This window comes from Manduca sexta, chromosome 25, assembly GCF_014839805.1.
Source record: "Manduca sexta isolate Smith_Timp_Sample1 chromosome 25, JHU_Msex_v1.0, whole genome shotgun sequence".
In the NCBI taxonomy this organism is placed as follows: domain Eukaryota; kingdom Metazoa; phylum Arthropoda; class Insecta; order Lepidoptera; family Sphingidae; genus Manduca; species Manduca sexta.
In genome coordinates this window covers 13,498,807-13,511,920 of record NC_051139.1, presented here as the reverse complement: position 1 = coordinate 13,511,920, position 13,114 = coordinate 13,498,807, and the positions used below count along the sequence as shown (strand labels likewise).

Genomic DNA, 13,114 nt, shown 5'->3' with positions numbered 1-13,114 from the left:
ACTACCGACCACGTCTTGTTATGTAATATTAATTCGATAACATCTCCAGTCCACGCTGCATTGATTCGTCTGTAAAGCTATTTGTTTAGATCATCGCATCTATTGTTAATTACGATAAAAAATCTCGGTTCATTTTTTTCATTACTACTTCTATGTAACTCATCTGTATCTTACGTCGAATCTTGATTACTATTATCAGCTGTTAAAACATGTTTTCTCATTCAATCATAGCTGCCAAATTGTCGGGTAATTCCATTAAGTTATCGTGATCCATGTATTTGAATAAGACCTTTTAGTTTTTGTATGGCTAATCAGCTCATCAACTGGATAACAATAACTTATACTTCTAATATGTGTTGGTTTTATATTTAATTTTAAGATAAGGTTTATGTTGCAAACATCAACATTTGCAGTCACTAACGTATGTACTATGTCTTAATTTAAACTGGTACCGATTTACAAATCATCTCCCGTGACATTATCTTCAACTTTATTCCTTCATTAACAATGTTTTTTTTGTCAACAGCTATTCGACATGAAGAAGTTCCAATCAAACGTGAACCGTGAGTTACGGCGCGCGTACCCCGACCGCCGGCGATTGGAGACCCAGTGCCTCAGCGCGATCGCCTTCGTCAAGTCCGAGAGCGAGCTCCTCGACTGTCCTATCTGGGTTCTAGTCATCAACGTCGTCGCTATGGACATGCTCAAATCTAAACTGCCTCCAAGTGAGTTATTATTTTATTTTGGATTCTTGTACGGGTTCTTACCTGAATAGGACTCTCATACACATTGTATATATTATTCCGGGATGACAGATATTTGGTCTTCTCTGGCTATTTATTTGTGTTTCTAAAAATACAGCAATTATCTGCCTTACATCAAATTGCTCTAGGAGACGTAAAGCCAATGCGTTCCTTAATTTGAAGATCGACGACAAGACCTAACAATTACTATTGCCAGGAACGGCTTACATCTCTTTAAATCGATCAAGATTATTGGATTCTATTGAAATATCTGAATAATTGAAATCACGCTTGTCTCCGTTGGAAACAAGGGTATGTGATCACATTACTATCATTTTAATCTAAGATGCACTCGAATATGTGTATGTAGTTTCTTAAAATAAAAGTTCTTAAAATATTCCTAAAACTAAGAAAGCAGGTAATAGAAAATCAGCGTGAATTTTATATCTTGTATATGAGGTTATATCTCGTGATTATACACGAAAAATGTTTGCTACCACTGCAAATTCTTCATTTATTATTACAAATTTTAAACTTGCTACATCATTTTATTGGTTCTTTATAGAACAGCTTACAAATACAAAGCAAAGTAAACGTTTATAGAAAGCGACAGTTCGATATTGTACGATCAAGGTCAGCTGACGCTCAACCGGACGTAGTCAGACCCTTAGCGCTGTCAGTAATGACAGCTCGTAACCACTCGATCTTATTCATTGTTGTTGTCAGATTTCTTAGTTATGTGAAATGTGTTGATAAAATGCACATGTTTTGACTTGATTTGACGAAATTCACTTTGTTTTCATTTAAGGGTTAGTCTTAATTGATTTGATAGCTTTTCTCGAAGTAGCTGTAATTACAAAAAAGATGAATTTGGTCATCTGATTGGAAAATAATCAGCAGTACCTTTGTAGTTGCAATGATACTAACTGCTAATGGACTCTTTGATATATTTAATCCTGAGTAGTGCAGTTTAATGCATCAAAATCACTACCAAATGTTACGTTTTACCAAATCGTAAAACGTAACATTTGGTCTTTTTCTTTGGTCTTTGGTCGGTCTTCAGAATTATGCCAGCATGTATTCTCTAATTTATTGTAAGCTTAGTTGATAATTAAAATAAAAATTCGCTTTAAGGAACAGCTGACATTACCAGTTTTAAAAATATAGATTTGCCAACCATGCATAACGAAATAAATGGATATACGACGTCTATTTTACTGACAGACGGGGTCATCGAGGATTGTTAATATTTCAAAAGTTTTGCAACCATTTTAACATTAATGAAACACGTAATGGCTTGTAAAAGGCCGAAGACGTTAAAAATTATAGACGCTTACGTACAATACGCTTGTAGATTTTAACCCGATATGTTTCGTCGACGATTCGTAAATTTTATTGGACAAAAACGATACTTCCGTATTAAAAACAATGATTGATATTATCATCTTCTCAAGTTCAATGCGAACCAGGTACGGGCCACGATTCCTTAGACATCAAAGAATATAGTTTTTTCAATTCTGTTTTTGCTACTTTGAGCAACTAAAACATGGTCAAGGTGGGCACATCTTTGTGTATGTCCGATTGATGCTGTAGTTTTAAATAAATTTTACATTAACATGATTTTAAATGCTGTCAAGTTCAAGTTCTAAACATATTTGTATCCCATATAGTTTAACTCACACTTTATTTCGATTTAAAATTTAAATAAAATAAACAAATCAAAGACTTTATTATTGGGACATAAAATTATGCATTCACTTGAATCCAATTGCTAAAACGTGTGACGCGAGCGTTAACGCCAGGGAACTCGGCGAGAGCGCATCTTCTTCCCCAAGAACATACTCCGACGACCACGCGGTTGTGGTAGAGAGGGCCACCGGAGTCACCCTGGCACTGATCGCGGCCGCCGACGTCGAGCCAGCCGGAGCACAACATGTTGTCGGTGACGGTACGGCCAATACTGGCGTAGCGAGACCTACACGTGGCCTGGTTCACAGTCCAGATCTGAACATGCCTCAGTTGTGCCGATGACGAACCACCATACTGAAATTGGAATAACATAATTAAAATGCCTGATAAATATAAAATGGTCAAATTCAACAAAAAGAATAAAAAATATGATGAATTTGCTTGTAGTTTATTTAAATCAGTCGCAATTTTCATTTGGATTGTCATTGCCTAAACAAGTATAACCTTTAAGAGTATAATTTATGCAAAATGATTTCTACGAATTTATGCATATAAACATGTTAATTAATAGCATTTCAAATTTACTTTCCTTATTTTGAATACCAGGAATTAGATAGAATTATTTTATGGAGGTACAATAATTAGGAAAAGTCACTCACAGAAGTAGCGCCCCAACCAGCTGCCCAAACTATTTGGTTGTCAGCAAGCGCATAGTTAGGGCCTGCGATGGAACCAGGCCGAGCACCAGCGTTATAAACAATTGGGGAAGAAGTCCGCATAATACCAATGTCATTGTCTAAAGTTCTTCTATTGTAATTAGGGTGTATGATGAAGGAATTGAAATTGTAAACTATGCCACCGCTGTTGGATCGAGTGGAGCCAATGCGCGCACGCCAACGTGAAACTCGGTCGCCTCTGAAACAATATGAGTCGACGTCAGGAACTAGATTTCCAGTCAAAGCATACGTGGGATGAAAAATCATTGCGGATTTAATAAATAAACAGTAATTGTTATTGCGAAATTATATCAAATGTACTGAACGAAGAACGATGGTGTTAGGATTAACACGTGGAAGATAATGAGTCTCTTAATCGGTACAAAATTTAAAAGAAAGAAAGAAATAAGAACGATTTATTAGTCATATTCGCACCATCAACAAACATAATGTACATAGATAATAGATAATAATAAAAAATGTCTGATCGCGGCGGTGACTACTCAGCATAATGTGGTGATGTGGTGCAAACCATAACGCTGATTTATATTTATTTCTGAAATATCTAGTATAATATAATATCTACTCTGAAGTTTCTCAAAGATTTTCTTAATAATATAATTTATTTTCGAATTGGATTTTTACTTACGCTGGACAGTGAGCTGCAGTCAGAATGGATCTGTTGTTGAGAATAGTGCCGCCGCATGCTTGGCTATACAGGATACCAAACTGGGAGAATAAAAGAGCGACAATCTCTGGATACTGCTCGATGGTAGTTACTGAACCGCCGACTATTCTTTGCGGGTTTCTCGGCGCAGCTAAAACAAGCAATGCATTTAAATTATAAAATCTAGTTCTCACGATAGTAAAAAGATGGTTCAAAGCTCTTCTGGATCCGAACGTCTGCATGAAACAAAATGAAGACTTCATATTCTAGGCAACTTACAATTGTGATTGTTGAAATAGCAAAGCACCTTATACAAAATTAAATATGTTACAATTTTGGAAAAACGAAGATTGAATGACTTGAAATTATTTATATTAAATTACAGTTAATTACCTGCAACAGCTGCTAAGCTTGCAGCCAATAGGACTAAGACATTACGCATTTTGCCAAGTAATGAACTAATTAAACAATTGAATGATATACTAATTTATAATCATAACACTTATCTTATAAATACGAAAGATTATACACACTAGGGTGACCAAAATGTACGTCTTTGAAGATTTCATAATATGGGAAGGCTTGATGTTGTCATCGGTATTACAAAGTCCGATGTTTAGATAATTAATTTACAGAAGTAATGACTTATGGGTTATTTATTTTTAGTGAGTATTTTATTTTAATTTTCGATAGATGGCGACAATGTCCTCAAAATTAAAAAAAATGGTTAAATTAGCAATAGCCAAAATGATTAAGATAATATTATTATTAAATGTATTTACGTAAATATAATCGCATTAAGTCATAAATATTACTCAAATACGATAAGATTAATTAATACAGTTTTGTCTTTATCTTATGTTAAAAAGTGGGGTGTAATAGTTACAAATCTGTCTACGCTTCGGAGGTTAAATGTGTGCGCTTACGCATTTTACATCAGCCATGATTCAAATTTATACTCAACTATATTTAATAGTATTGCAATGGAAATTGTTTATAATAACGCATCGGATATAACGGCTAACTGACGAGGTCTAGTCAATACATGATTAATAAAATAAATTATTATGACTATCTAATTTAGCGTCCAGATTGGGTGCCTTCAACGTTGTTATTACCTATTTCCACTGTATTTTGGAATATAACTTCCAACGTTGCTTTCAAAAAATAATCGTTGAATACTAATTCCATAATAGTAAGTAAATGCGTAAGTTAAACACTTGTAAGCTTTCATAGCCCAACAGAGATTCGTCTATGAAACGAGTAACAACTAGTTCGATACCGGCACGGAAATATAATTCCTATTGTCCATGATATAGGACTACAAATGGCGTGTGCAATGTGACTGTTTATTTACTTATTTATTTTTATTACCTAAATATATGTGAATGCAAGTTTAGATTATAATAAAGCCCCCAATCACAAAGCTCATACATGTTAAAACTAACAACTCATTTGTTTAACGAAGCAGGAAATTGCTTATTATGTTACTAGCTGACCCGGCGAACTTCGTACCGCCTAACAGTCAATTAGTGTCGTGTTACCTTTTAGCTGAACTAATTTAGGCTTTGATGAACGTAATACAATGATACAAAATAATAGAAATATAAAAGTATTTTATTATGATGAATGAAGAACGATGATGAATACATACAGAATGAGAATAAAAATTAAAAAAATTATAATAATTAAGTACTTCAAACACATGTCAGAAAAAAATTATTGAAAATACGCTCTAAAGCAGTCTTGAACAGCCTGACCAATGCATGATGTTCATGAAGCATTTGCTGCAGATCTTGGAGAATTGCTGTTTTCGTAGCTGTGTTGATCCCTTGACGCCGGTCAAGTTGTTCTTCCATATTGCCCATGAAGTATATTTGCAAGAATTTATGCTGTGCATCTTCAATAGGTTGCAATGATCCAATGCGATGGCAAATCTGGCCTTGAATCTGTGAAGTCAAAGCCATAGTTATAGTTACATTTACAAACACTTTTATTTTCAAATAATAACATGCCATTTTTATTTTAGAGACAAATACAGAAATTTAACAAACTACATTTCAGATTTTTTTTACAATCATAGAAAATAAAGTTTTTAACGTAAATTACCTTAATGTCGGATTATATCCGTGCTAGTGTTTCGCCATAAAGCAGGGAACATAATGGCTCTGGTGGCGGGACCAATAATGGCAATTTCACTTTACCACTAAGACAGCACAAACCAGGCGTTTCACCAGCAAACTTCAATGCGCCACAATGCTGGCAAACAACGTCCATTGGACCAATGCAAACTAAACGATGCAAGCTGTAGTCGATGGTGCAATCATATAGAAACGCTGCTCGATTCAAATCAATACTTGAACCATTTCTTCTTGCACTTGGAAGATTATTCCTCTGTTCATCTGAACGATAAGCTCGACGATTTCTCGTTTCTAACCTAGCCGTTTCACGGGCTGCCTCTCTTTGCTCTTGTGTTTGAGAAGCACGAATTAAGGCCCTTCTTTGCTCCATACTAACGCGGCGCTCTTCTCGTGCAATTTCTCGTTCTTCATCAGATAATTGACTCGCGATATTCCGTTGCCTAATTGCATTACGGCTCCGCTGGGAAAGATTAGATCTTCTAGGACGCGGCATTGTTATTAATAGTAATACTGAATATGCACTCGCACAAAACCACATAAAATCACCAAATATAATAACAGTGCCTGAACTTTCGAGACATAGACAATAGCTTATCAAGAAAAATCATAGACAACCTATAAAAGACATTTACACTTTTGTTAACCTGTAGAATAAATCTTAGGTATTATTCCGAGCTATTTTGGATTTTTCTCGATTTATCTATACACTTCTATTCGAGATGGTCCCTCTCTCCTCTACCCTATTCCATTCTCTCTCTTACCATTTACAGCTAATATGCGTATGGTTTTTTTTTTCTAAAAAATTGAATAATTAATAAATAATTTACACAAATTAATGTCTAAAACAAACAAATATAACAGTACCTAAACTTTTGAGACATTTTACACAAAATAAATTTCTGAACGCACACATGAATAGTTGTTACAGTATTTGACAGGATTGGACAACAAATGTTTGACATGTAATAATCAAAAATGAGCATTTATTGAAATGATTAAGTATTATTACATATATCGAGTTTTCATTGTTTTTAAGATGTATTCTGCTATTCAGGGCGGAGACAAATCCAACGAATCAATAACCATGAAAATTGGTTCAGCAGATCTTGAGTTATAAGTGTTGTAACAAACCCGTCTTTGTTTTATATATATAGAAGATTAGCATTGACGACTGAATTCCGAGACGGTATTTGATTAACCTGTATTTAAAACTTCAAGAACTATCTACATTAGTCGGTGACCGCAAACAGATAGCGATCTAAGACGGTTGTACTGATGTTCGTAAGCCTATTCTTTTCTACAATAATAATACAAGAAGAAGAATTTATGTATCAAGGAAAATCGGCTGGAGAGGCGAAATTACTATATAAGTTCCTTTACTATCTTGCTAAAATTTCATGTAATAAATTTAGGCTAACATTTTGAAGGATTTTACTGAGTGAAATCTATAATATTATAAAGGTGAAGAGTTTATTTGTCTGAACATGCTAATCTCAGTAACAACTAAACCGATTTTACAATTTTACTAATAAGAAGCTACGTTACTCCGGAGTGCTATAGGTTTGTTTTTATTCCGGGAATATAGTTATCCCGAAAAATCTTGGCGCTGGCAGGCCTGAGGGGCAAAAAGTATCATGCATAAAGTTTCCATCAAACGAAGTCGCTGACAAAGTACCATTTATAATATATGGAATACATAATTTGGTTCCGCATGTTTCCATTAGTTATTCTCGTTTCTCGTTCTCATTATAAAAAAAATTAAGTTCGCCTTTAGAAGTATATTATTAACCCGCCCACAATTAGACTTTCTTACTAATAGTTCGTTTAAATTGTGTTTTAAATCAACGATAATTAATGTACATTGTTGCTTGCACACCCTATTATGTATTCATATGACGCCCTTATTAAAGGATTAAATTTATTGTTCGTAATTTTAGTTCGCTCGGCAAGACTACTTCCCATAAATTCGATCTTATTTTCCCTTGCGTTAATAAATTGGTAAAATGTTGGAATTAAATAAATGTGAAACAGTCCATTAGTCAGACTTATCAACGAACAAAATAATAACTCAAGCTTGTGTCAATCTAATTCAAAATGTCCTTAGATTCGTATCATTGAACTTGACATGAGTAACAAAACGTTTCACGAAGACACAATAGGCAAACGACGAGCAAAATAGTAGAAAAATTACAACAGCAATCGAGCAAGATCAACGCACAATACTTGTCATAGCGAACAAATCGCCTAACACTGACCCCAGAGACAAAGATGCATTCCTCACTGAAGAACTCACTCCGCTCTTTATCTCGAACCAGAAAAATACACCATTACAATGTTATAATACAATATTTATCATACAGCAACGTGGGAGTTAATACGACAGGGCTTTTAGCTTTCATATCGATGATGTCCACTCTTCATCGAGAGCGTCATTATGTGGAATATCCGTGAGAACAATGACATTAAGTTTGTTATTTTTAACTCTTTCTATATCATCAGTTACAAGGACTCAAACATCAGTCACGCGTCATCAACATCGAGTAATTATCTTTGAATGCTCAACGCACATGCGAACGCAGGAGTCGGTAGGTAGTCTGAGATGCATTATATTTACCTTGTCTTAGACCTCCGAGAACTGCAGCCTCCTCGTGAAACAATGAGTCGACCTCTACACTTGTCATTAACAAAACAAAAATAAAAATTTAATTTTATAATACTCAGAATATTCTCACGCGAAACCGTGAACGCACTGTTCAATCAACGTTATAACCTTGAATTTATTAAGTTTTATTAAGTAAATAGGGCTAAAATATATAATATAGAGAGAAACATTTAAAAAGAATGAGTACTCACCGTAAGTACTTATTCAAAATGACCTAAGACGGGGATCATCATGCCATTTTTCCCGTACTAATTGTTGTCAGTGCATACAGAAGTTGTTTCGATCATATATTGCAAGGTGATCGACCAGTAATGATCGTTAAAATTCCAAAGAATTTACCGGAAATATACTGCGCGACTGACGAAACGAGCAAACATCTGAACAGCCCAACCAGCAACTGGAATAAATTTATTTTCGACCCTGACAACAAATATTTCTATGAGACGGAACATTGGCGTTATCACCTTTATGAATAAATGCATTACGTCTATTTGTAGGCGAGAACATACATAATAAATATAATTTTGTAGAAAATTACAAATCAGATTTAGTTCCCATACCAAGCAACCGCATCAACTATGCGCGAGATCACTTCGCAGTAGCCTGCTTATTGTTGCACAACAATGCAATCTCCATTCGATCTTATGACGTATTGCACTTCATTTCACTCAAATAGTGCTGCAAATTTCTAACAAACAACATCCATTTCGCCAACTTAGCAACTGTTCTACAGGCAATATTGGTTTTGTGCAAATCACGCCGGATCTATGGGAAAGAAACCACATTACAAGATTCCCATGATTTTCCGCGGCGGATAAGATGCACTCCTAGATTTTCTGCAATGGTTTAGCGGTCTAGCCACTGTTTATCGGTCGAGGAACTCAAATAAATCTAATAGGTAACGTATCTAATGTTTTTCAGTATGGAAGTCGTGACACGTTAGCGTGGGGACCGGTGCAGATATTACAACTATTAATTTCGTGTCATCGACCCGCTCCATTTAATGTTTGTTTTTGTATAAAGCTATTATTGCTCCTGAAACCATTTTAATCAATTAATTTATTTACCTCTAAATGAATGCGACGTCCTTGTTACGTACATTGTTTGCCAATGTATTTAACGATAAGATCTAACTCAGTTCTGATGTTACTTCAAGTCTAATATTTGTTTGTGCAAAACTCTAAGCGGTTCATCGTACATTTTACACACGATTCTCATTACACCAATTTTCGATTTCATAATCAAGGCCGAACGATAGGTCGTGACCGATGTGCCATAACTAGATCATCGATTTCAAAGCACTATTTACCTATATCCCATTACGGTTTTAAAACTGGCGCAATTGAAACGTAAAGACTTAGTAGGGGGCAGATCGTGACCAGTGTTATGCAAAACAGCGCGAGACAACGGCTATAGGAAGCATTTTGTGATCGAAATACTAAATTGAATCGAATGTTGTGCAAAATACCTAAATTAGGACAAAAGAAATAGATTAAAAAAATCTTTGCTATTATATTCTGACGTCTTTTATTTGACCTAATTTAATGCATCACTGGCATATTATGTACCTACTTAAGCCTTTGGTTTCTTATGAAGTATGTAATGGACCAAATAAAATAAAAATAACAATACATTTATTACATTCTTGAATTAGAGGAAAATTATTACTGTTACGATTTAATGCAAAAATGAAGCATGTATGTAGATTATATAGTGTTAATTTGCTTATTAAGAGTAGTTCAAGTCAGGGAGCCCACTGGCTAATTCTTTATCAAGGTTATATTCTGTCGCATTCAACTTATTTTAACTGGTTTAACGTTACCCAACTTAAAACAGCATATTTGTCTCCTTAAAAAATTTAAGAATTTTTTTCACTAATCTAGTTTTTATTTGTGTCATGTACCAAGAATATATAAAATGTTTTTGTAGATAAAAGTTTTCTTAGCATTTCAAACCAACCGATGTTAGCATTCAGGTCACCGTGTTCACTAATCTGGATTCTAATCCCGTACTTGTGGCGTCTACGGTATTTCCACACACGGGTATTACTTTTCGCTTGTTGTTACTAAAGATTTTTATCATCATGATTTTCAAATAAGGGTTTTAAATCTTTTTATTAGTTTCGAATGTTGGACGATAATCGGCGAGGCTTGTGCCATTCCTTTGTTACGATTGTTTATTGGTACTTGGTATCACATAAAACCCGTTGTTCTCTGTACATTTATGATACTTACCTAAGCTATTATTTGTCACGATGATGCACCTAGAATGAATGTTGTAAAGAAGAAAACATTATCATAACTTTTCGCTTTACCAACATATATTGCATAATTGAAATGTTTATTTTCAAATACTCCGTCTTTGTTAGCAGAAAGCACGGCTCGATTAAGATGTCAGCAAACACGTTGGCTTCGCAACAACAATAAAAAAAAATATCGCCTCTTAAATTTAAAATTAATAAAAACCCGAAATATTTCCTGCTTCGCTGCCGTTATCATACATCATTTAAACCCTTTCGAATTGTTTGAAATATATCAACTGTGCGCACTCGCACATTATCGTAATTACCACATTTGTAATCGACGAAAACACTGTAATCAAACAAATAAAATGTTCCGCTTATACAAACGTATAATAACATTGCCGATATGGATTTAGCATTTTTATGTCGTATTTTTTTGACTCTTGAAATATCTAGGATAGAAGTTTTATTGATCTTTGTAACTTAATAAAATTTTATGTATTTTAATCAAGATATGACGAGATTATAAATGTAATTACATTTCCATCGAGTCATATTATTATCTTCTTGGTGTCAATTCTTGGTAATTTAAAGAGCGACAATATTGGAAACGAACAATAATATACTTTAATATAATCTTATATTTTGCAAGATTTACATAGAATAATATCAAATTATCTACATAATAATTAATTAAAGTGATAAAACTTTGACGGCAAGCAAGTACTAGGTGAAAGAACTAATTAAAACAAATATATTCCGGTACAGTTCGGACAAATATACTAGCAAGTGACGTCATCGGAAGTATTTTTACGTTGAACATAGACGCGGAAATGTTAATTTGTCCGTAGTGCATAGACAATTTCGTGTTTCTTAAATACAATCTACTTCCACGTTATCTGTCACAAAGCCTGATGTTATGAAATTAAACAAATTAGAAACTTATGTTCAAGCGCTAAACTTCATTTTCGTTTACTTTTGCGGTTTTAGTTCTGGATATTTTGTTGGTATTTCTAATATAATGACGAGGTTTGACGTAAGGCCGACGGTTTGTCGTAAAAGTTAAACCATATCCTAAAAACATGCCTAAGAAATTCTATACCTTCGACCTCGTATTAGTATGATAAATCAAATGCTTTGTTCGTCTTAGACAACTGTTTTCCCAATGCTACCAGATAAAATTCTGAATTAACAAAGATTACTATGTAGATGTAATAAGCTCAATCGCTTATCATAGCCGTAGGTAGTGTGTAGTCGTGAAGTCGAATGATTGCCATCCCAGCCAACATCACGACCCTTTGCGCAACCGTCGCTAAATGTTACGGTCTGTATGTTCGGAGCATTTCTTTTGTATCGCCAATAGCTCTGTCGGTATGAACCTTTGGAGTCATGGTAATTTCAATTCTAGGAATTATGTACAGTATTTTCAACAGCATAGAGACGAAACTAGATGTAAATAATGCAAATGCAATTGTAGTCAAAGTTGCTAAAATCCGTTCCAGAAGTGCATAGTGATTTTTAACTAATTTTGCATTTGAATGATTTACTTAATCTCAATGGTAGTGAAAGCATTATTAATGCAAGATCCTATTTTGGTCATAGTGCTTTTTAAATATTATTTTTTGTGTAGATTTTTGAATAAAACTAAACAAACTTTCATTTGTCCACAGTTCAAAGACCGATGGACATCAAGAACAGACCACGCATTCCAATTCCTGACGAGGATCCCTACAGTATTGCGAGCTCCAACGCGAACGGGTCGGGATCCAGCGGCAGCTCTGGGGGGTACGGGCTTGGTAATGGACACGTCAATGGCCATGGGTGGTGGCCGCCACTGAGAGCAACTAATGATGCAGATGGGTCAAGGGAGGCGAGAAACCCCCCAATCTACCGCCGAGGGAGAATGGATACGGACCTGCTGATATTCCCAAGGTATGTAGCATTTCTGAAATAAAATAAGTTAGTAGTAGTAAGTGATTTTAATTGTTTTAAAAATCTAACCAAAATGCGCCAGTCATTGAAACATAGCGTTTTATAATTATAAAAATGAACTTTTGAATATACAAATACCTATATTGCAAAGACATTAAGACTTTTAAAGAAAATATAGGGGACAAAATTACCAAAGAAGCAGGTATACATCCTGTCGGCCCGTCTATCACAGCGCCATATAGATAACCTTTAGATTATCGTAAAAAATAACTTCACCACAACGAAAGTTGACGTGCTAATACAATTTGCAATTTCCACTTTG

General features: G+C 34.6%; 2 protein-coding genes across 2 annotated transcripts in view; one reads left to right on the top strand and one right to left on the bottom strand.

Annotated features, from left to right (window-relative positions):
- Window positions 1-12,834, top strand: part of LOC115441452 — a 192,241-nt gene extending 179,407 nt beyond the window's left edge. The window contains 4 exon segments of the mRNA XM_037442834.1: window positions 527-725; window positions 12,531-12,696; window positions 12,698-12,721; window positions 12,723-12,834. Of these exon segments, the coding sequence (XP_037298731.1) occupies window positions 527-725; window positions 12,531-12,696; window positions 12,698-12,721; window positions 12,723-12,819 (486 nt within the window). The 3' untranslated portion in view covers window positions 12,820-12,834.
- LOC115441454 (trypsin, alkaline C-like) lies at window positions 2,408-4,317 on the bottom strand. The gene is made up of 4 exons (XM_030166247.2): window positions 4,209-4,317; window positions 3,798-3,966; window positions 3,092-3,347; window positions 2,408-2,786 (listed from the first exon to the last, which is right to left on the bottom strand). Exons 1-4 carry the CDS (start codon window positions 4,255-4,257, stop codon window positions 2,490-2,492), a joined length of 771 nt encoding a protein of 256 aa, XP_030022107.1. The 5' UTR covers window positions 4,258-4,317; the 3' UTR covers window positions 2,408-2,489.
- Window positions 12,835-13,114: the final 280 nt, after the last annotated feature.